At 38.4% G+C, this 24,809-nt stretch overlaps 2 protein-coding genes across 3 annotated transcripts in view; one reads left to right on the top strand and one right to left on the bottom strand.

Moving 5' to 3' along the window:
* Nucleotides 1–1,939: 1,939 nt before the first annotated feature.
* On the bottom strand, nucleotides 1,940–13,740 carry si:ch211-197h24.6 (uncharacterized). Of its 2 annotated transcripts, none has more exons than XM_017453523.3 (13): nucleotides 13,590–13,740; nucleotides 12,936–12,990; nucleotides 10,229–10,259; nucleotides 8,732–8,809; nucleotides 8,510–8,649; nucleotides 8,211–8,336; nucleotides 7,335–7,380; nucleotides 7,155–7,229; nucleotides 4,904–5,041; nucleotides 3,938–4,146; nucleotides 3,661–3,765; nucleotides 2,334–2,388; nucleotides 1,940–2,244 (listed from the first exon to the last, which is right to left on the bottom strand). In XM_017453523.3, the coding sequence occupies exons 2-13, from the start codon at nucleotides 12,987–12,989 to the stop codon at nucleotides 2,222–2,224; spliced, it is 1,080 nt and encodes a 359-aa protein (XP_017309012.1). In that variant the 5' UTR covers nucleotide 12,990; nucleotides 13,590–13,740; the 3' UTR covers nucleotides 1,940–2,221. The 2 variants fall into 2 exon arrangements, with proteins under 2 accessions (XP_017309012.1, XP_017309013.1); XM_017453524.3 differs by lacking the exon at nucleotides 13,590–13,740 and adding an exon at nucleotides 13,417–13,475.
* Nucleotides 13,741–14,086: 346 nt separating this feature from the next.
* Nucleotides 14,087–24,809, top strand: part of tex10 (testis expressed 10) — a 34,523-nt gene continuing 23,800 nt past the window's right edge. Inside the window, exons 1-8 of the mRNA XM_017453248.3 lie at nucleotides 14,087–14,218; nucleotides 15,133–15,316; nucleotides 16,651–17,177; nucleotides 17,531–17,740; nucleotides 19,699–19,945; nucleotides 22,141–22,253; nucleotides 23,309–23,568; nucleotides 23,950–24,088. Coding sequence (XP_017308737.1) covers nucleotides 14,217–14,218; nucleotides 15,133–15,316; nucleotides 16,651–17,177; nucleotides 17,531–17,740; nucleotides 19,699–19,945; nucleotides 22,141–22,253; nucleotides 23,309–23,568; nucleotides 23,950–24,088 — 1,682 coding nt within the window. The 5' untranslated portion in view covers nucleotides 14,087–14,216. The remainder of the gene's footprint in view (nucleotides 14,219–15,132; nucleotides 15,317–16,650; nucleotides 17,178–17,530; nucleotides 17,741–19,698; nucleotides 19,946–22,140; nucleotides 22,254–23,308; nucleotides 23,569–23,949; nucleotides 24,089–24,809) is intronic.

The following is a 24,809-nucleotide window of genomic DNA, read 5'->3' as shown; positions in this document are numbered from 1 at the left end:
CTGTCCATCGTCCCTTTGATGCGGTGAAGTTGTCCTGTCCCCTTAGCAGAAAAACACCCCCAAAGCATAATGTTTCCACCTCCATGTTTGACGGTGGGGATGGTGTTCTTGGGGTCATTCCTCCTCCTCCAAACATGGCGAGTTGAGTTGATGCCAAAGAGCTCCATTTTGGTCTCATCTGACCACAACACTTTCACCCAGTTGTCCTCTGAATCATTCAGATGTTCATTGGCAAACTTCAGACGGGCATGTATATGTGCGTTCTTGAGCAGGGGGACCTTGTGGGTGCTGCAGGATTTCAGTCCTTCACGGCGTAGTGTGTTACCAATTGTTTTCTTGGTGACTATGGTCCCAGCTGCCTTGAGATCATTGACAAGATCCTCCCGTGTAGTTCTGGGCTGATTCCTCACTGTTCTCATTATCATTGCAACTCCACGAGGTGAGATCTTGCATGGAGCCCCAGGCAGAGGGAGATCGACAGTTCTTTTGTGTTTCTTCCATTTGCGAATAATCGCACCAACTGTTGTCACCTTCTCACCAAGCTGCTTAGCAATGGTCTTGTAGCCCATTCCAGACTTGTGTAGGTCTACAATCTTGTCCCTGACATCCTTGGAGAGCTCTTTGGTCTTGGCCATGGTGGAGAGTTTGGAATCTGATTGATTGATTGATTGCTTCTGTGGACAGGTGTCTTTTATACAGGTAACAAGCTGAGATTAGGAGCACTCCCTTTAAGAGTGTGCTCCTAATCTCAGCTCGTTACCTGTATAAAAGACACCTGGGAGCCAGAATCTTTCTGATTGAGAGGGGGTCAAATACTTATTTCCCTGATTAAAATGCAAATCAATTGATAACATTTTTGGCATGCGTTTTTCTGGATTTTTTTGTTGTTATTCTGTCTCTCACTGTTCAAATAAATCTACCATTAAAATTATAGACTGATCATTTCTTTGTCAGTGGGCAAACGTACAAAATCAGCAGGGGATCAAATACTTCTTTCCCTCACTGTAGATTAAAGGCAACATTCACATTCGTCTCCAAAACTATTTTTCAGAGCTTATCAAACACACATAACTCCTTATGTACGGAGCTCATGTTCAGAGCACTAATACAACATTCTTCCTGGTCTCCAAAACTAATTTTCAGAGCTTATCACACACACGCCTGCAAGCTCTCACACCATATTATATTCACACACTGTTACACCTATTTATATTATCACACACATTTGTTAATACACATTCATACACCGGGCACGCTTCTCTTGATGGTTTGAAAGCAGAAATATGGAACCTAAACTAAAAGATGAAAACCACTCATTAGCAGTAAGAATAGGCAAGAGAAGGCCAGATTGGAATTTGCAAAGAAATACAGAGATGAGACACAAAAGTTATGGAACCAAGTTTAACATCTACCAAAATGTTGGAAAGACCAAAACGTAGCGAAATAACAGATTTATTCATGGCCCAAAACATACATGCTTATTGGTCAATCATGGTGGAGGTATTGTCATAGCTTGGGCTTGCATAGCTGCTTCTAGAACAAGCTCACTAATCTTTATTGATGACATGAAGTCATGATGGTAGCAGCAGAATGATTTCAGAAGTCTACAGAAACATGCTGTCTGTCAATTTACGGAAAAATGCATCAATTCTAATTCGGAGGAACTTCATCATGCAGCAAGACAATGACCCAGAACAAGTGGAAGTTTTAGACTGGCCAAGCAAATCAACAGACCGTAACCCAATAGACCATATGTTTCACCTCCTGAAGAGGAGACTGAAGGGAGAAAACAAACAACAACTGAAAGAAGCTGTGATACAAGCCTAGAAAAAAAAGAAGAATGCAACAATTTTGTGATGTCAGTGGGTCACTGGCTTGATGAAGATATTGCAAGCAAATAATATACAAATATAATAATATAATCCAAATTATATACAACCAAATATTAAGTGTTATTTATTTTAAGACCATCTGTTCCAATGCTTTTGCTCACCTAACAACTTAGTGGTCTGCCACCAAAGGTGACACTTTCTAAATTATTTAACACATCTTTTGATCTCAAACCCAAATGTCTTCAGTATATATATAAAAAAAAAAAAAAAAAATTAAAAAATATATATATATTTGCCTTGTTTTCTAATACTTTAGGAGGGGACTGTACATTAAAACAGTTGCCACATGAAGAAAATGAAAAGATGTAGGACATCATCACATGGGCTGTTCAGTTATAGAATCTTGAAGGACCTGCAAGGGAGGAGAGAAGAGATTAGAATGAACATTTATCACAACACTTAAGTGTATGAACATTTAAACTGATGGAACATCTGACATACTCTCGGAGAATCTGTCAGAGCTTAGTGGCAGGTGGGAAGAATCCATCCTAGATCCCTGGAAAACATTTGAATTAACACAGTTAGAACAGAGGTCAGCAGTAAAGCCATACTGCAATGGAAAGCAAGGCATATAAAAAAATACATATTAAACCACAATGTTAGATACAGGAAAAAGTCTGATATATTTTGTGTGGAATCACTGCAGTACCATTATACAACAATATCTGTACCCATTATATTCTTACCCATTATATTCCTATTATAGTAACTCAAATCAATGTTGCAGTCACCCTATTGTTTGCAAGAGCTCAGATTGCAATTAGGCCACCATATAAGTATGTTCACATCATATCAGATTATGATTAGGAAATCTATATGGAGTTCACAGCCCCACCATTTATATCAGACTTTTAACAAATGTTAATCTTCATAAAGTCCTTGTTCACAAATCTATACATTTTAAACTCATTACCAGTTTTGAGAGAAACGTGTGACTCTAAAGGACGTTCGCTATTTGACAGATATAAGCCAATGAGAACTGCAACACACGCTAATAGAGGTCCCATGTTTGCTTTTCACTGGATGTGGAGCAGTAGACAAACTGTTAATGGCGAGTTTAAAAATACTCTGCGGCCACCAAAATCTTGTTTTATAGCAAACAATTGGATTGACTTCTCATGAATTTTCACAAATGCAAAGTGTAAGTGCAGAAAGTGATGCACAGAACCACTTCTATTTTTATATTATATATATATATATATATATATATATATATATATATATATATATATATATATATATATATAATATATATATATATATATATATATATATATATTGCAAGGATTGGGATTGGACAAGGGGGCTTATGGGGTAATGTGTATGCATCAGAAATGTACAATTATTTCACACTGTCTCCCTTTTTTTGTGATTTGTAAGCTGTTGATGAGCTGGAAATGATGGTAAATTATGAAGCCTGTAAACCCTGATTAATGATATTATCTTGAACAGTTAAACAAATGTATGTCTAAAACCGCTCAAGTTGCTAGACTGTACACTGGATGACTGCATGCTGTCAACTCTCAACTGCCTATTACAAGATTACTCTAAAAATTCACTCGACAATAGCCTATAGCATAAGTCAGGTGTGATAGCCTCTTTACTTCACTTTGTTTGAGGCGATCATCTTGCCCCATTAAAATCTATGGTCACAAGCTGCTGCTGATGAACCTGTACATCTCATTGGACCCACAAATTAGTTGTTTTGATGGAAATGCCCACAATGCCCCCAACCTCCCCCCAAAAGTTTGCCATCTGAAATTGTTACCGAGGAGATAGTTCTGATGCGGTATTCCATCAAGGTGTCTGTGAGCTTTTGTGTGATCTTCAGCACGATCTGAGCGTCATCTTCACAGTCAATGCGGAATTCATCCTAAAATAAACAAGACTGAATAAACCCCGCTGCCAAAGTGTGTCCCATTTAAATTATGAACATCATCATTATGAACGTGAGTGGAATTAAACCTGCAAGATTTAAAAAAAAAATCTTTTCAATAGCTATTCTAGCTTTTCAATATTCACAACAGAAATGTATAGAACTATACCAGATGTCGGAGAAGTGTTGTGAGGGTGCTGCTGGTCTCTTGGTCTTTAGCTCTCATCATGCCATCACTGCCGTTCATTGGTAGATCATCAGGGTAAGCTCTGCCAATGTCCTCGCTTCGTGGACCCATCCCAAATTTGTCCGAGCCCATGTGCATGGATCTGCTGGTGGGTAAATGCTGTATGCTCTGTGGACCTCCTATCATCCTGTCTGGTCGTGGCACAGAAATAAGGTCTCGCTGTTAAGTTGCAGTATCCAAAATTTAAGATCTACAGCTCTAACTGCTCTAACGTACCACTGTGGTAGGATATTAAAATACATTTAAAAAATATAAATTTAGAGCTGTAATATAAGTTTCGACCTATTTAGTTACATTACAGCATATTCTTTTTCGCCCCCCTAATATTGTTATGCATATAGAAGTTTATAGTAAATTTATTATTTAAAAAACCCTGAAAATTGTATACTGCATATAAAATTCCACATAATACAAATACGCAGAGGGAGTGTTGGGGTTTCCACAGACTCGTACCAAAGCCACACCTCAGTCTCTGGATTTGAACCCTACTGAAAACCTGTGGTCTGAATTACAGAATAAGTCACAGACCTGAGCATGTAAAGCAGAATGATATGTTGTGCATGAAGAAGTGGACCAACATCCCTCTACAAGTGTCCAACCTTGTTAGACATTACAGGAAATGACTCAAAGTCATTATCTTACTACTTAAAACAACTTTGTGTTGTAAGAAAAAAATACATGTTTAAATGAATCTATACAGTCCCCTGTTATGTTTGAGCTCAAAATACCACTTACCACCATCGGATCATTTTTTTTGCATTTTCACAAAGGATGCCAATAATTCTGGAAATATGTAAGCAATTAAAGCAAATTAAAAAAATGTATTAAGATGTATTAACAAAAAAATCATAAAGCAATTCTCTACTGTCTGGCCCCATTTCGAATTACCATAGTGGACAGAGCCAGAGAGTCCACTCGTGGGTCGACCACCATGTATGTTGGAAGGAAACTCTGTCATCATGCCACCCCGAATTGGGAACTCTTCTGGGAAAGGGGTGTGTGAAAAGCCACCACCAAAAGGTCCACCTGAGGATACATGAGAGACGCACAAATGTCTTTTGACCAACTGAAACCTCCAAAATACACAAAGCTGTTTGAAAAGAGTAATTACACCCCATTAAAAAAAAAAATAAAAGTTAAAGATGGAAATTAATTGCTTTGTTTAAAAAAAAAAAAAAAATCATCACATTAGTCTTTCTGAAAATGACAGTTAAATCAATGAGGAAAAAACCCCCCAAACAAACATCATTTGTCATTCAGTCTCTGTAAGTGCTCCTCTGGTTCAGCTGTGCTATAGGCACAATGTGCTAATGTTTACTGCCTTCCAGTGACAATACCCTCCACCCCTTCTCATGCCATAATATTTAATTGATTAGAGTTGAGCAGCTGAGGAGTTGGCAGGTGTTTCTGGATTATTACAATCAATCAATGTGCGATACATAACCATAGGCTCCACTGGAGGGGAATGAGCACAGTACATTTTCAATAAGAGTCTTTTCATAAATTACTTGTCTAAGGTTGAAAATGAAGTGCACGTGTAAATGCTTATCTGTTTTAGTTAAGATGTAGACACAGAGAAAGATTACAATAGAAAATTTCATTTTCTATTGTAAAATTTTCATTTTCATCAATTTCATTAATTCTGAATAACGTTACAAACAGTAATTAATCAGAAAGACTGCAAGCTAACTTTTATAGCATCTAGACCTGAAATAAAACAAATGAGTAGGAGCTTTTTCCCAGCACTTTGTGATTAACGTACAACCCCGTATGTATGCTCACTCCAATTTCTACCAAGATTGGCTTGACTGCACTGTTTTAAAGGTGTCTGTGTTTTAGAGTGCAGGAGAACAAAATGCTTTTTAAATCACTGTCTAATTATCACTATGAATAGAATCTGCAGCAGTGTTGGGGGAATGAGTGAATTTCCGTGGCACACTTGAAACCTCTTGGTGCTCATTATATTAACAAGCTGTTTGACTCTCTCTCTCAGCTCAGATTAAGAGCTCACATTCGCAATTACCCTGAGTACCATTCAGTTGTCAATGTCACACTTGTGACAGAATACTGGAGCTACTCAGAACATGATGAGACGTGAATTTGTAGCGGAGTCCTCTCTCCCAAATAGTCTATTCACTGGTCCAGAAGCAGGAGCAGCAACATCATACTGTGCTCTACGAGCAGGCTTTGGATCAATAATCTCCCTCTCCCACACCAGGTTGACACCTCAATATGACAGAGGCATACCTAAGAATGTTTGAGTGCACTGTCTTGGCCTGTGGTTGGCCAAGGAAGGAGTGGGGGCTTTGCATTCAAGTCCTCCTGATGGAAGCAGCCCAGATAGATTACACACTAATCCAAAGAGTGGTGTAGCGAATCGGTCTCTCTCCAGGGGGACACTGCTGGCACTTCTGCTCTATGATGTTGAAGAAAGGAACCATCTATTCACCTTTGCCCAGAGACTCCTAGATGCCTGCAAACATTGGTTGAGATTGGACCTGGAATACCACAAGGAGGTCATGAAACAGATTGCATTGGAGCAATTCATCAGATGCCTTCTAGCCAAGACATGAGAATGAGTCCACTGCCACCAATATGACTTCAGTGAGGCTGCCCAGTTGGAGGAGGACAACCTACCCGTGTTCACAGACCCAGGGAGCAATACTAGCTTCTGAGGCCAAGGGTATGCTTACTTTTTCCACAGTAGAATAACACATCTATTGATATTTCTGTTAAATAAATTATTGAAAAAGCTCATTTTCCTTGTGGTTTTGTTCAAGTACATCAACTATATTAATAGGCACTATTTCAAGGATGATCAAATGCTTGTCCAAATATGTAAAAACATTCATAGATTTTAGTTCACATTAACCTTGACAGAAAGTGCCACTTCAGCATGTCTTTCAAGTGGGAAAATCAAAACAAGCGATTACTAAATTGGGTAATATTTATAATGTTAAAATGCAGAGTTTCTATGCAAAAAGTTTAAAGGATTGCAGGTCTATATTCTAGGAGTGAGAAGGTTTCCATTATTAGCATAACGATTTATTCATGTGATTGCTCATTTTGACAACCCCTCCAGCTTGCTTCGCCACTATTACTTTTTCCTTTCCCCTCACACATATACAAACAAACTAACCTGGGTAAAAACCTCCGGGAACTGGTCCAAGAAGACTTTTAGCACCTGGTCCTCCCGCACTGGGAAATGCAGACTCTAATATATGCGCACACACACACACACACACAAAATTATGGCCAAAGTCTAGCGGAGTCAAGTATGAAGGAATATCTGAATTTTTCAGAGTGAGGCAGGGCTTACTCATGTTCTGAAAGACTGGTACATCACCAGGTTCCCTAATGACAACCTAAAAAGAAAACAGACAATTGTGCATTACAAATTGAATCCTCCAGACAGTTATCCTACACAAGGATCTCAGCCTATTTTCTCATCTCACAGTGACTTCGGCAGGAAAGTGCTTTGGATATTCCTTGGCAAGTTCATCACATAAAACTCAAAAGCTGCTGCTATTATTTGTGTGACCTATTAAACTCAAAACTGGTGCAACATTGTGAAGGTGGTAGAATACAAACCAATCAGAACCGCAATCAGCTGCTTTATCCGAGTTCAAGATTAGAGTTAAAATGTCATATATTACTGAAGAATCTGAGAGAAATGAGATCCAGTGTCAAATATCAGACTGCCTTAATAAAACACTTAACTTAGCAGAACCCTCAAATGGGACATGGAGATGGTGTATGACTATCTCAAGGAAAAAGAATAGCAGTTTTTCAGCCTGTTATCTAGTTAGTTAAACTGATTTAATGCAATGGTGCTTACGTTAACAGTTAGGAGTAATTCTTTCTTCTGAATAATGTGGGTTTTCATTGTATGCATGCTCACAGTAATGCTATGCAGAGTTGACAGCATATCTAAAACAACAAGATAATAGATCCTCTTAACGTAAACATAATGTAAACGTAAAGGACCTCCCCTTTTTGCTTTGAGTTAATGTTGGTGCGTTCCTGATTTTGCGGTTGTATTTTCTGAATGTGTTGTCGCATTTTTGCTTTGTTAATGTGTGTTCTGTCGCACTGTACACTGTATGTGAGGAATACTTACTCTTAGGGCGTTTTTTCCAGATTTTATGTACAAGTTCTAAATAACAGGATTTAAATCAAATGCACAGCGTTTCACCTTGAGTTGACCTCTGCCCTCAGCTTTCTCCACCTCAGAGGCAATCGCTCTGAGTGCTCTTTTGGTGTCTGGGCCCTGTTTTACTTCCTCTTCTTTGTGGGACACTTTTTCTGGGTGAATGTGTTTCTGTTTATTGAGTGAAGAAAAAAAAAAAAAGAAGCAAATTTATACAGCAGATAGTAATATGTTTTAGTCCCGCCCCCCATTTCTAATAAGGGTTAATAACCGTGGGGGGGAGGGGGGGGGGGTTGCAGTGTTCACACTTGATGTACAGTTGATTTGAGAACCACGGGCCTTACCAAGTATCTGAAACAATGTTTCCAACCAGTAATATGAGCCACCATTTCATTCTGTAGCTGCTGCACCTTACACAGTCTACACTGGTAATGAGGAGGGACTGACTTGCTGGGGCTGCGATACTCCCATACATAGTGTAGGCCTACACACACACACACACACACAGTCAATACTCAATCATTTCACAGTGAGCTTCATTTATTCATTAAGAATACATTACATACCAAGAACTGGGTCTGTGACAGTTTTCAGCAGTTTGGTCAGGGAGGGTACAGTCTGAACGGATCCGTGCTTGGCGAACACTGATGGGAGTTGCATAAATTAAAATGACAATATTACACCCTATAGAGCATGATACTAAACATATCTTAAGGTAAGAGAGCACTGATGATTATCATTCAAAACAGACAAGAACAAAAAATTTACGGCATCATCTTATATATACCTAAACTTCAGGGAACACTCAATTACAGTGCTTTTCCCGCATAACCATCAACAGAGTGGAAAAAGGTTTGGCAAAGCAATTGAGTCACATTTGAAAATTTGATCGATGAATATGCTGAACAACATATAAAAACTCCTGATCAATTCTTTTGGCCACAACACAGTGCTTACCAACAACACCTTGGTACAAAGCAGGGATGCCCCCAATCCATAATCGAGCATCTCTATACGGCCGGCATTTGCTTGATTCAATACACTCGTATTGGATCAGATTTGACACTTTCTGATCCGCTGGCCTATTTCTTTATCATGAACACGATTCAGAAATCCTCTGGCGTTTTGCACAGACTGGCAATGAAAGCTTCTCCATTCATTCTAAATAACAATATAAAGCATGGTTAAGCTTTATCTTTATTCTTTGTGGTCCTCCAGAAATTTGGGATGAGAAAGAAGGTTTTCTGAACCTTCCAGAAAATCCCAAGTTATAGATAGATGCCCATTCTATCTACAGGATAGACGCTCCAGCATCATACTTCATGTGATTCATTCTACGTTTAGCCAGTATGTATTTCTGCACAACAGCACCTGAATCAGACGTGACCAATTAAGGCCATTAATTAGTCCTCTTTAAAGGAACAATTGTTTCACATATATAGGTTTAGTGCAGCTGATATTGATGGTTTGACCAGTAAACTTGCCCTTATCCTTCACATACAGTTCATGTTTGAACTGGCTTTGGAGCGCATCTCTCTGGACTGTGGCCCTCGAAGTTTGTTCAACAGAAACCTCTGTTGCAGTGAGCAAAGCCAGTTCAACTTAAATGCATGAAGTTAAGTCTTCTTCTGATGAACAGCCATGCCTCACACTGTTTAACTGTCATTCAAATGACACTGACCAGGGCCTTGTACCGAAATTCTGCCATCAGTTAATCTGCGGCACCATTAACTATTATCCTGCAGCTAAACTGGGCTGGAAAAGTTAAATAACACAGGCCCAAACACGGCAAGCCAAACATTAAAATAGGGGATACAGTTTCTAATGTTGTTCAGGCTATATTTTAATAATAATAATTCTACGGGGGGAAAAAAAGCATTTTGTTAAAAAGGACAAACTGAAAAAGTGTTAAATGCCATTACAGCCTTATAAGCTGAATATGTGTTACATTGAAAACTGAAACTCTGAAGACCTCAGATATGGCACACTGGTAATGACATCACCAAGGCCAGAGAGTGCTGAAGGTCAAAATGAAAGAACTGGGCTCTGAGGGCAAGACTTACCTATGTCCCCACTGTAGACCTGCTGCTTTTTCTGTCATAGATGACAAGTAAACCCGTCAGAAAGAGAGAGAAATAAAGAGGAGTTAGAAAGACAGAATAGCATGTGAGGTTGGGAGCAATACCCCAACTCTCCTGTGGTCCAGCCTCCTCTCCATAAGTAGAGGAGGCTGTTCTTGGGTATGATGGTTATGGAGCCACGATCGACTCTACAGGTTGGTCATAGACTTGTACAGGGAGAACAGTAATCTGCCTCTTCCCTACTACAGCATGGGGATTTTTTTAGGCAGACATGAAAACAACTATTAGTCCAGGACTAATAACTCAGGATAAATTAGGCAGTAAGCTGCACAAAAAAGACATACTCTATGGGGTTATGACCCCGGAGAAGAATCTGTTCTCGATTCATACTCGTGAGTATGCCTTGATGATCTGGGTTGTAATTCTGTTGAATGGAGCATCATGTAACACGATGCATACACAGCACTGATGTTAGGCTCCCACTAGCTTGTAAAGTCTAGTCATTTATTTATTATGGCAAAGATAACTTTTAGCACATGTGAAACAGCAGACACTGATATGTGTAGCTAGTTCTGTATTCTCTTGCAATTTCATGGTTTCTGCAAACAAAGCTTATATTCAGTCATCGGACAGCATTGCAAATAACAATATTAAGACACTTAGCACTCTCATTTATAGGTAGATGCTTGCACGCACATTTGCCTACTAGCCTGTAGTACATAAATAACATGCAGTGCATTCATCCCCCTTGAACTTTTCTGCATTTTAGAGATATAGTATTGAAGGGGTGAGGGGAGATTATTTGTACAGTTTTTTACCCAGCAAACATGTGCAAAAAGGTTCGCTGGCCTGACAAGACCAAAACGGAACTTTTAGGACAAAGAGCCTTGGACAAAACATTACGTCTGGAGGAAACCCAACACTGTGAAATCACTCTGAGAAGGATGGTGGTAGCATTATGTAGTGGGGTCGCATTTCATCAGAAGGAACTGGGAAATTGGTAGTCGTTGAGGGCAAGATGGATGGAGCCAAATATAGGGCAACCCTATAAGAAAAGCTCTTCCTATTTGCAAGAGACTTCAGACTGTGGCAGATGTTCACTCAAACTGGACAATGATCCTAAACATTTTGCAGTAGTAGTTATCCCGAAACTCTGTACCTGAATGTGCTACAATAGCCCTGTCAAAGTCCAAACTTCAATCCAAAATCTGTGGTTTGAAGATTGCTTTCAGTCACTGATCTATATTCAATCTGACACATTATCACACATTTTTACCAAGAAGAAAGGATCCAGATGTGCAAGCTGATATTTGCAAAAAATATCCCAGAAGCTGTAATTGCAGCCAAAGGTATTTCTGCCAAGTATGAATCTAGGAGGTTGAATATTAATGTATCAAAAGATGTATTTTTGTTTAATTAACATTTGTGTCACAGTACAAAAAAACTGGCGCTGGCCTGCCAGTCCCCTGACTTGAAACCCATAGAAAATCTGTGGGGTGAACTGAAGAGGAGAGTCCACCAGCATGGACCTCGAAATGTGATGGATGTGGAGAGATTCTGTGAGGAGGAATGGTCTCGGATCCCTTGCCATGTATTCTCCAACCTCATCAGGCATTATAGGAGAAGACTCAGAACTGTTATCATGGCAAAGGGACGTAGCACAAAATATTGACTAAAAGCGTGCCAATAACTGTTGCATATCTATATTTAACAAAGATTTTTATTTATTTATAAACCTGTGTTTTGTTTGCACTTGTTTGACATCCATGAGAGTAGAGTATTTTTGTGAATTTATTAACTAAAAATCAAAAGGTTTAATCAATAAAGACAATTCCACAGCCTTTTTTGCTCATATTTACCAAGGATGCCAATATTAGTGGAGGGAAATGTATGTATGCGTGTATATGCACCACCTCTGGGTACAATTGTTCATAAACATGGTATTAGCTTCCACTGCTATGCTTTTGGCAAACAGCTGTAAGTTTCTGAAAAGCCAGATGAGCGTAATAAAATTAGCAACTGAGCAACTTCCTCAGTTGGTCAAGAGCTTTCTTATTATGTTATAACTCTAGATGGCCTTTCAGTTACATTATGAGCAGCAGTGAAAAATCTTGGTGTGATAATTGACTCGGTTTCAACCTTTAAGTCTACGCTAAAAACTCTGTATGCTTAGACATGCATTTACAGCTGTGTTTCTTTAGTAAAGGTGCAAATCTGCGGGTGTCCATGGTCATAGAGTATTCTGGTAAACCGGGAGGTCTCGATGCGGTCAGTACCTCAGGTTCTCCACAACATGCGCATCATTTTATTTCTCCAAGCTATAAAAAGGAGGTGGATTGCCATTAACAGTTTAAAAAAAATGCTTTATGCAGTCTACCAAGTGAAACATCCCATGTTTTCCATATGACCTGTCACAGTATCTTGTTGAAAATAAAGTGTAAATGCAATATCATCATCACAAGAGGGCAATTTCAACAGTCATCCGAAGATCACGGGCTGTGAAAACATAGCATGAGATTTCTCCAATATATCAGAGGGCTTGAATCTCTTTGGCAGTGCTGTCCAACAGCTAAATAAAAGTGTTTTTAATATCACACAGCTCAGCATGGGTAAAACAGTTGACAGTGAGAAACTAGTTAGTTACTGGAAAGAAACTATACAGAAATATATGATTTATGCTTTAACCCACCTTGCGGCTGGTCTGTTTAAGCTGATAAGTTCCTGCTTGAGCCGATGCCTCCATTCTGTGAGAAATCCCAATATGTTAAAAAAAAATTTAAAATGCATACAAATTTTTTAAAATAATCTTATACCACAGCATTCTTGATTTTAAAAAAATATTTTTTAAAATTCTGATTCGTCAGCAGGAGTTGACTAGGTTTCTTTTAACAGTACTGGCAGCTCTGACTTAAATCACAGGTTTATATTAATACACTGATGAACAATTATTTATAGCTTCTACAAAGTAAGCAATACACAGGAAGTAACTTGTTTTTGGACCTGCCATATTACATGTAACAATAAACAGATAAAAAGTAGCTAGTGTGATTCATTCGTCGCAAGACAGCAGCAGTGTAAAGTTTATTATTATTATTATTATTATTATTATTATTATTATTATTATTATTATTTAATTAACAAGAAAAAACCTTGAGGAATCATCTACATACATATTATGCTTAATAAACAGACACAAATATTCTTCTCTTCAATTAGGAATTAAACAGTAGCTGATCTAAGGTTAGTAGTGATGCCATTAGCAATAATGCAAGAACATTACAACAGAACAGCTCTTTACTAAACACCTCCCTCAGCTCTGGTATCAATAATGTGCTGCAATTACCTCCGGTTTCTGCTGAACAAAATACCAAATTTTCCACAAAATGAAACACTTCACAATCAACATGTTTTGTTTGTTTGTTTGTTTGTTTGTTTTTGGTTTGTTTTTTGATCAGGCAAACGGCAGGCTTACCATGGCGGCTTTTAAAATAAAAGTCGTGTAGGCGCTTACTGTTTTTTTGTTCCATCTGTAATACTTTTTTTTTTTTTAATATGCATTATAAACATTATAAAGTATAAAATACAAACTAGAGTGTACGTATAACGTGTATTATTTTTTTTTAAAAAAAGGCTAAAACAATTTAAAGTCTGCAAAGTTTTATTTATCAATTTTTTTTTTTTAAAATTCAGACATATGATTCTTCACAGACGACTTACTTTTATACATATAATAACGTGCGATAATATCAACTAATTGTAATTAATTACAATGTTTATGTTCTTGCTTGTGGCGCTGTATTTATAAATTTAATAGAATAAGTTGCTGTAATTATACTCAGGCAGATGCGCAAGCGCCTGTATACGTAAAGGACCATAAATGTTGTAGATCGACTACAGAGCACAGAGATTGCTCAAATTCATATTGATATTGCTTAAATTCGTATCGTTTTGCTTTCAAACCCAACCAAACATGTGAGTATGTGGTTATTTATTGCTCGTGTAGGAATTAAAGAAGGAAATGAGACCTGCAGTGGTTTGGATAAATATTGCCAGGACTCGCATGTTGCTAGTTAGCAGCATCTCTCAGGTATATGGAAATCCAGAGCTATATAAAACAAACCTAATGTAGAATAAGACCGATTTTAAATCATGTACGATTAGCGTTTTTTGGTGCATGTAGAATAAGAATATACTCGTTCATGTTCCAGAAAGCGTTCACTCGTGGTTTTGCTCTAAGTTCATGTGGAGTGTTGCCAGATTGGGCGGAGGTCCTCCAGAACTGAGCGATTCATGCTGCTGTTCTTGATGTAGGAAGGGAATTTAATGACCTTGAAGAGAAGCTCCACTCTGAAACATATTCACTTTGTTTATGTTGAAATATTTGTGATGTGCATAGCGGTGCTGGTGCTAATGTGTTGGCTGATTCTGTATTTTTATTATTCTTGTGAAAAGTGAGCGTTTGTGTGCTTCTCTGACGTCACAAGGTGGCTATTGTAGCCCAGTTACTGTACTGTACTGTACTGTATATACACTCCTACTCTCTCTGTCTCTCTCTGGCTGTGACAGTAGCTGCTGCGTCCGATTCAGTAGCTGCTGCGTCTGATTGAAAAAAGACCAAAAAAAAAAACCCACAGCTTGTCATGTTACTAGAAACTGCCGTCATCTGTCCGAAGACTTTCCCATGACGGAAAACGTAATTTTAACTGAACTGAGTCGTGAGGGATCCTTAGTGAATTGAAAAAATGGTTACTTGTTTAACTGTAAAGCGTCACGTACTACATATCGCGATCTTCTCATCTGTCAGATCTAGAGTTACACCTCTAGCTAGTATTTATGAAATGGACTCACAGTCTGTTCTGTTTGATTGTTCCTTTCTGTTTTAACAGGAAAATGTCAAAGAAGAAGAAAAGGCAGGACGATTTCCATAAAGTTAAACTGAAAGTTGGCAAGAAGAAGCCCAAAGTGGAAAATTCAACCAACGTCAACTTCAAATCGAGGAGCATTCATTTACCGGATCAGCTGAAGCGCGATGACGGTGGACCGACTACACACCGGCAGCTCAGCATTAAGGTTCACTTATACTCCCTCATCCGAGTTAGCTGTCCTGGGTTGCATAACTAGCTATTCCTTATGGCTATGTTCCTAACATGCCACTGTATTAACCAGTAGATCGATATAGAGTTGAGTGCAAAAGTTTACATCCCATCACGAATGAGTATTATAACTGAGCGGATCTGTGATATGAAACGTTTTAGGTGGTTTAAAAGTCAAAAACTGGGCATAGAGCTTGTTAGTCGTGGTGGGCGCTATGAACGAATGTCATATCTGGGGCAGTGGTGGCTTAGCGGTTAAGGCTCTGGGTTCAAGCCCCAGCACTGCCAAGCTGCCACTGTATGGCCCTTTAGCAAGGCCCTTAACCCACTCTGCTCCAGGGGCGCTGTATCATGGCTGACCCTGCGCTCTGACCCCAACTTCCTGACATGCTGGGGTATACGAAAAAAAAGAATTTCACTGTACTGTAATGTATATGTGACCAATAAAGACTCATTGTCATATCACGATTCTCGAAAGCATTTTTACAGTGATATGTATCATGATATATCCAGTGCATAGGTTTGCTCATAAATTGCACTAAAGGAGTATTGATGCAAAAACCGCTATAAATAATAATGCTTAGTTTTAATAAACAAATGTATAATAAAGGTTTTTTTTTAAATATATTTAAAGTGCACCTATTATGGTTTTTCAGATATTACCTTTCATGTAGCCTGTTATAGAGCTGTCTGTGATTGTAAAAACATCTGCAAAGTTTCAAAAATCAAAGCGCAGGACAAACGGTGTTATTGACTCCCAAAAGAAGGAACCGATTCTGAACAGCTGAATCGAGTCGTTAGTGTTTCCAGACTTACTTCCTGTACTAATCTACGTAGGTTTATAACAAAAATGTCTCTAGACACGTTTAATGAGAGGGTATATATGACAAGATAAGATTAAATCACAGTTGTACGTTCTTCTTCCATTTTTTTGTGTGAGAGTCAAACTGTAATTGAGAACTAACTGCGGGTAAGAACAGAAGTTTTGAGTGGGAAACTGAAGAAACGTCTCACCTCATGTGGCATAGGATTGGTCCGAAGAACTGTTCCAGCCAACCGTTTGGATTTGTCGAGAATCTCAATTCGGATGTTGCTTGTTGCACTATTGCTGTCGCGCATATACTTAGAAAATGAACAGTTGCATTTTTCTTGCTCGTGTGAGTGTAGGGTGAGACAGCGCTCTCCGCCATCATAATCAAAACCCCATTTGAGAAATAAATCTTTGTGAGAGATTGTTTTCATCGATACCGTTCCAGAAACCGGTGATCTCATTCTTTTGTTTCCTGTGTCTCCTGTGTTCCTTTCTCCCAGGATCTGCTGTCCCAGCTGCACCACTACAGCAGCAGCGTGAAGCAGGGTGCTCTCGTAGGCCTTCGGGAGCTGCTCTCAGCACATCCATCCCTGCTCGAGCAGCATGCGTCAGTCGTGCTCGCCGAAGTCGCGGCACTCTTCACCGATAAAGATGGCGCCGTGCGGGCAGCCGGTTCACGTCTCCTGCGTTTAGTGGCGCAGTGCATGCCAGCCGAGCGTGTGGCTCCCTTCTTCCCTCTGCTTGGCGCTCACCTCTCCTGCGCCATGACCCACGTCTCAACCGGCATCCAGGAGGACGCGCTGCGCGTGCTGGACGTGCTGCTAGAGCACTATCCCGCTCTGCTAGCACAGAGACACACCGTGCTGCTCTCAAACTTCCTCGAGCTCATCTCGCAGAGGCGGATCAGTGGCACCGTGGACAGGGGCCGAGCCAGTGGCGATCGGGCAGAGAAAGGAAGCTATGCGCTTTCTATAAACACTAGCAGATCTGTTACAGCGCAGCAATGGAGACTCACGGTCCTGCTCAGGTACTGAGATCAATGCGTGTTTGATTTTTTTGTGTTTTTTTTTTTTAATGCGACGTATATTGTGAGTATAAACCAATGCGCCATTTTTAGGCAATTCTGTAGTTTTCTGATGTATTCATAAATGGATTTTTTTCCAAGCTTTTTAAGTTTGTCATAATTTGTGTGAAAAATGCAAATTTGAAGTGTTTAAACAGATTTGCAATAACACAAACACAATGTATACACTAAAGTGTGTTACCAATTAGTTCACTTGATTATTTTATTTATATATTAGTTGTTGTTTATGCAAGCTTTCTATGAAATATCACAGGTTTGTACATTGTCAAGCGTGTATTCATTTCGTCTGCGTTTAGGTTGGGCCGGTTTCTTCAGGCAGTAGTGGAGGAGAGGACTACAGAAGATGATGCAGCGTGTGGAAGTGGCTTCGGGACGTGGAGCGGAGAGAAAGGGATGGTCACACCTGTGGAAATCCGCTGGGAGGAGCAGATATTCAGTAAAGAGACCATTCAAGTGTTTGAGAATTCTGGAGCAAAGCCCACGCCACACTCCACCTATCGGCTAAGGTATGCTGTGTTTTTAATGGAATCGCAGGCGTAATACTAAGTACTATTTGTAATGTATATTGATAGTAGGCTTGTGTGATTTAGATTTTTTTTTCCAGTTTTTTTTATGCTTTCTTTAAACCAATAAAAATGGGCGATTAAAGATTTAATCATCCAGAACTGATAGCCCAAAAACACAAGAAAAAGAGCATTTTTTCCAATTCAGGTTTAAAGACAGCTTTATTGTAATTTTTAGCACATCGTACGGCAGTGGATGAAAATGAAGCACAGTTCCTTCAGGAAACTACCGTGCAACATGTAGTAGACATAGACATCGATAAGGACTAAAAGACTACAGTAAATACAGACAATAAATACAGATAGTAAGGAACACAGAATCACGCAAAATTAAACAAGTCGCATAAATAGGAAATATATATAAAGTGTGGCAGCATTTGGGAGATAATAGATATGATACATACAGTTAAAAAAAATGGTGTAACTATCAGTACTAAGTGAATAAATATTATCTCTGTCTCTATTATATATTATATATATGCTGTTATTGGACATAGTAATGTAAGATAATAATAATGTTGCACTTGTGTGAGATGGACTGAACGATAGTATGACTCTTTGGCTGGTAGGTCAGTCTTAGACCATGGTAGTGTTGAAGTGACAATAATGCAGTTTGGGGGGGGTGTTCACAGTTACACATGACCATTCAGAAGGTGTCTCCTACACTTAAGGAGAGTAGGGGACAGTGTAATAATAATATTATCATTTGCGCAGTCTGGAACTGCTTGTTGGCAGTGGCAACCATGAAAACTCTTACTCAAAGTGTATAAAGCTGGGCAGCTCTGGTAATATAATTAAATCGGAGTAAATGTCATTACATAACGTGTAAGATTGTGCAGGGAGGATGAAAAACGTTAGATCACATAAGCCTTATTGATAAAACCAGAACAAGTCGTCTGATATATACGAGGCAAGAAGAAGACAGGGGAATTTGGCCAAAAGTAGTATTTATTGCAAATACTGCATTTTGTGTCAAATGTGTGGCTTTGTTAGAAGATCTAGAAAGCATCTAGGTTGAATCTAGGTTGATTTGTACACTGCCCTGCTAAAAGGGGAGAAATATAATTAAATTCACATGTAATGTCGTATAAAGCTCCAGCAGCATGTTGGTTGTTTTAATTGGGTGAATGTTTGTCTGTAAATCATATAGCATTTGGTACACCAGTCGGCTCCTTGTGTAGCATTGGATGTTGTTGGTGCCAGTCTTGAGCAGACTGCAAAACTCTAGCTGGGACCTTTGGTACAGTTCTATTTTTCTGGTGCTAAAAGTGTTTGTACATGGTACAGTGGGAAAAAGGTTCTAAGTATACAGGCATTGGCAAATTTTCTAGTTGCTAAAGCAAAATGTGGAAGGGATAGGCATGGCACCATTGTGTTGAACTGCCTGTTCAAAGCCTTATTTTGAAAAAGTTTGTTTTTAATCAAAATATGACGTATATCTGTGTTTGGGTAAAATAAAAATAAAAAAGTATTGTAGTTCATAGTAATCTTGTATCCTTCACCATCATACGGGATTGTTTAATGTACAAAATCTTTCTGTTGGGGTTTTATCTTTCCAGGTTTTTACAATAGTTTATTTCTCAAGAAATGTTACATTTAAAATGAATTTTAATGAGCCATTGCATTCCCTTAAAAAATGTGTCTAATATTATAGTTCAATATTAGAACCTGAAATGCAGAATTTGTTCCTTTGCCAGTTTTCCTTTCCTAAGGAATGTTATTTCATCCCAGTATGTTTTGAATTTACGCTATTTTAATGCATTTATAACCACTAATCGTTCACAGGTGGGTTTTCCCCATTATTCTGCCCGTATTCAATCAACTAAAAGGAAAGAGTTGTGGCCAGGCCAGTTGTGTTTCAGTGTTTGATGTGCATCTGTGTTTGACTCGTTATGCCCTAGGCTGGATTTGGAGCCTGGAGCTGGAGTGAGTGAGGACCTGTGTTCAGCAGAGACCGTGCAGGGCTTTGCAGGCACGCTAGTGCCTCTCCTCCTGGAGGTGTGGGTGGAGGCTGTGGGTGGAGGACGAGTTCAGACAGACAGCGGGCACCTGCTCTCAGAGGAAGCCATGGCACTCATGTTCCAGATCCTTACGATACTACAGCTACTGAGACGTCTCGCACCTCAGAAAGACCAACAGGATATGCTGGTGTGTACACACACACCCCATGACCACTGTAGTACAGCCATACATTATTGTACTGCCATGCATTAATAGGTCAACTACTAGGTTAGACTAGAACACAATAGGGATGTGCCGAACATGAATACATTAATCGAAATGAACAGATAATGTATTCTAAACAAATATACAGTTGCAATCAGAATTATTCAATCACCAGTGCAAATCAGGTTTATTGTCAAAATTTACAGTCTTTCAGCTGTTTGTGATAAACAAATCGAACAAAGGCAATTGAATGCTTCAGGTGGTTTCCCCAAATTCAACTGAAAACTTATAATGACTACTCCAGTTTCAGTGTTACTCAACAACCTGAATAGAATCCCTCAAAACAGTACAAATATGCAAAACAGGTGTTGTCTCAAGCACACCTGATGCAACTAATCAAGGGCTTCATTAGTTGCACCAGGTGTGCTTGAGTTGGAACACATGAAATTCCTGGGTAGGGGCAGAAAGTAAATGAAATACCTGGACGGCGCAGAAAAAGGATCTAAAAGGAAATCACTTGAAGCATTCGTTGTGTTGAACTGTTTCAGTTGCCTTTGTTTGATTTGTTCATTGCAAACAGCTGAAAGTCTCAATTTTGACAATAAACCTGATTTGCAATGGGGGTTGAACAATTTTTATTGCAACTGTATATACAGCGAAGAATAGCTGTGATATTTGTATATGTGATATATGAGCTGCCAGGTGATATTTGTAAATGTTTTTACTTTTGTGCAAGATTCATATATGAAGCTTGTGGGACACAAACAGAGCACAATGCATTTTCTTCATCCTTAGTAACAGTATCAGTAAGAGTATTAAATGATGCTACTCATTTGTTTATGTTTTGCGAAATAGAGCCAGCTAAATTAATTCGGAAATATTGCGTAGATGTACAAACAATAACCATAACTGCATTATGAGCATTATTAACATAAGCATTAGAGGTTGACTGATAGTGGACTTTACCGATAAGTAAGTAGGGCAGTACCTGGCAATGGCCAATTAATCAACCTATAGTTTTTTTAATTGATTTTAAAACTTATGAATGAAAACGTAACACTCAAAGTAAGATATTTCTGAACTTTTATTACAAAAATAAACAGTACAGACTGTACAATGAAAATGTACTGTACTTTTTAAAAAAATGAAATAAATATTAATATATATTAACTATTAATAAATATTAAAGCAAATAAAATATGTACATCCAAACTGAACCAAATAGGAACACTCCAAATAACAAAAACAGAGACATCCAATTTTATATATATTTATATATATATATATATATATATATATATATATATATATATATATATATATATATATATATATATATATATATATATATAAATAACACTTCACAACCACACAGCAAAATCTGTCAGCGATAGTTTTTATTTCGCCTCTAGAGGCCGCTCTCGTACTGTATAAAGACAGTGGACCCTTCTCAGCCACTCTGGCAATGAAAAACTATCGGTGTGGATTTTTGCAGGTAACAGATCGTTCCAGCAATCAGTTCTCGATGCAAAACCAATCAATCTGTTGACCGCTAATAAACATTCCCACGTACGTCTCCAGTTGAGATCAGTTATGACCTAGAGTGATGTAGCTGAGGTTGAGGAACTGTCAGATCCAGAATTCACACATTTGCTGAGAGTGTTGCCATTTTTACCGCTGTTTATTTCCCCTAGTGTATTTTGTCAAAAAGAAGAAAAAAAAATGCTCTTACAGTTTAGGCCCCACCTACTTTGGGTGTAAATCTGAATACAGTCCTAAACAGATAGAGCATTATGTTACACTCCTAGAACACACAAATGATATATTGGTGCTAGTGTCACCATAAATGCTGTGTATCCAATAGTTAAACTTAGCAGATAACAAGGAATCTGCCCAGACGATTTACATGGACAATGTGAAAATGCGCCTTGATGTAATGATGATTCTCATGATCTAAATCAGTGCATTTGTTATGTTTCTTGTGTTTTGTGAACCTCTCATTTTTGGAATTGCCCTCAAATCTGGCTAACATACTTTAAAGAACAGCTGAAGTTATTGTTCAGTAGGGGACAGAATGCTTCCCAGCATGCTGTTTACCACACAGGCTACTCTCAAAGGAAACATTTCATTTTGTCATTTGAGTTGAGTACTGAACATTGACCTCTTGTGTTGTGTAGGATTCCTGGTTTCGAAACTCTTACCTGAATGATTTCAAGCAGCACTTCATGAAGAATTTCCCCTACGGACAGCTAGAGGTGGCGAGACACAAGAAGAAAACGGATGGGAAAAGGTGCATTTGCATAACCAAATGTTAAAATCTTAGATGTGCCTGTTTTTTTGTTTGTTTGTTTTTGTACTTGCATTGTCTTTATTGAAATCTCTTGATAAAGGATATACATACACCTTTAGCTTCCAAGTTCCTAGCTAGTTATGTTCAAAGTCATACTCAGGTAGTTTTACATCATGTGTAGGAAATGCATGATGTGTACGATGTGGTCTTCTCCGGTCATAGCTCCTCTGCCTCAAGGTTCAAAGCGTTATACATTCTGAGATGCTTTTCTGCTCACCATGGTTGTAAAAAGTTTCTGTAACCTTCCTGTTCACTAGAACCAGTCTGGCAATTCTACTCTTACACTGAATGTTTTTTTTTTTTTTTTTGTGTGTGTGTGTGTGTCACTACCTAAGCTAGTGAAAACCTACATGTGTATGTGATAGGGCTGGGTATTGTGACCAATTTGGTGATTGATTCGATTCTTATTTCTATGTTTTCAATTTGAATTTGATTCAATACAAATTAGTTATCAATATTTCATTTAAAATGTTAGTTTTGCAGACGTGGAATCCATGTTTTAATATAAATGCTGGTAACGGAAAACCTCCTACTTAGCTATATTACTGAAATACGCATTTACTTTAACAGTATTGTTTAATTACTTTTTACTTTTACTTTGAGTAACAAACATTGTAACAAGAATTCATGAATAGGCATACAGGGCACACAAGGTAAGAACAAACTGCACACTAGTAAAAATAAATAAAAACATTGTAAATGTGCAACAGTGAAATTCATTAACAACTTGAAACATGGTAAAGAAATAAAACCGTTTTCAAAAATTCAAAACATGAAAGATAGTGACATCTTCAGGACGAGAGGTGAACTACAGATAATATTCACATCCTCTCAAGTAAAGCACACGCGTTTCCCGAATCTATATTGTTCCGTTAAATTGAAGATCGATTAAAATCGGAGAATCGTTTTTTTTTTTTTTTTTTTTTTTTTTTTTTTTAAAACCCAGCCCTATTATATGAACCAGTCTAACAAAAGTGCAATCTGCCTTCTTATAGGAACAGGCAGCAGGTGATTGGTGGCATTAATGCTGCAGGAACCGTAGAGCCACTGGCTCTGAATGTCATGCTGTGTCAGGTAATGGTGGCGCTCAGCCTGAGGGGGCGGGACCACATCGCTGGCCAGGATGCTGACTGGCTCGGGCCAATCCGAGCGTTTGTTACGGACACGCTGTCCAGTGGTGGGAAGCTGAGCTCGAAGCACCTCGCCGCTCTGTTGGAGGTGGTTTGGAGGATGATCGTTACCCAGCGAAGCCGTGGTGAGCCTTTTCGGCCGTAGTAAATGTTCACGTTAGCTTCAATATGACGGCATTGCCAAGTGATAATAATATCATGGATACTTCAAAAGTCTATCACTATGTCTACGCTGCATTTAGAAAGCTGTCTACTGAGACACTACTTCTGAAATAATGAAAAGTTCACTGGTAGCTAATGAAATTCCCGTTTGGTTAAAAAGTTGCCCAATGACTGAGAGACATGTAAACATGTAGATTTTAAAGACGCATTTATGATCATAATTTAAACTGTAATGAAACTTATTTAATATGGCTTATGTAATATCTTGGGTATCTGTGCCCCTTCCTAGATAAGTGATGTTGGATGTAAAGTGTGTGTTTGTCTGTTTGTGTGTGTTTCTTCAGTCGTGACCGAGGAGCTCCTGCAAGCTGTGTATATTCAATATCAGCAGAAGAATTTGGTGCTGTCTGTGCGCACCCTGTTGCTGCGTTTCTTAAGTCAACTCTACATACAAGAGCACCAGAACCAGACTCATATTGCCAGGTAATGTTGGTGTTTTGATTAAACTGCTCACTACTGTACTATAAGCAGCATTCATAAATAATGTGCCGCTATGCCACATCGAAGGTGTTACTGTTTTTGATATAATATTCACTATGGTAGGAAGTGGCCAGCGTTAATGTTTTCGTTAATGTTTAAAAAAAGAAAAATCCAATGTTGTAATATTTTAAATGTCTACACACCATGTGGTTTAAATATCTTTAAGGATCTCTATCTCTTAGTTTATATTTGGTTTATATTTATTAGCAATATTTTAGCTGATAACGTTCAGAAACTGTCATTTTGGTTTTCAGTCGAAATGAACGTAATGTCAAATCGAACACTTTACAAATCATTTCAGTGGTGATGATAATTAGAAGATGAATTTATAGAAGCTTTTTTTATTCTCTGAGCAGCAGAAACGCAAGAGTAAAAACGTCAGCCATGTACACAACTGATTTGTAAAAGGATTATATTTAAAATGCACTTTTTTAAATTGTTTATCGTGCATTATTGTGGAATCACCTAAAAATCCACCATCCTGCTGAGATTTCGTGATTGCCTCTGCCAGCAAGCAGTTCCTGACTACACAGCTGATATTATCACACCCTCATTGACGCTATTTTAAATCAGACATGATGGAGATGCTTTTTTTTGTTTGTTTGTTTGTTTTTTTTAAGGCTCTGGATGATTAAATCCTTAATTGGAATTTTTTTTTGAACAT

Source organism: Ictalurus punctatus, chromosome 23 (genome assembly GCF_001660625.3).
Source record: "Ictalurus punctatus breed USDA103 chromosome 23, Coco_2.0, whole genome shotgun sequence".
Taxonomy (NCBI): domain Eukaryota; kingdom Metazoa; phylum Chordata; class Actinopteri; order Siluriformes; family Ictaluridae; genus Ictalurus; species Ictalurus punctatus.
Note: the sequence above shows the minus strand (reverse complement) of the source record. Positions and strands in the feature narration are given on the sequence as shown.

Bases quoted from the DNA above. Each gene is read 5' to 3' on its own strand.
- si:ch211-197h24.6 (XM_017453523.3), bottom strand. From the start codon at position 12,989: ATGGAGGCATCGGCTCAAGCAGGAACTTATCAGCTTAAACAGACCAGC. The intron at 7,230-7,334 runs GTAAGCCCTGCC...CGCATATATTAG, and splicing joins ACCAGTCTTTCAGAACATGA to AGTCTGCATTTCCCAGTGCG. The intron at 5,042-7,154 runs GTTAGTTTGTTT...ATGTATCCTCAG, and splicing joins TCCCGGAGGTTTTTACCCAG to GTGGACCTTTTGGTGGTGGC.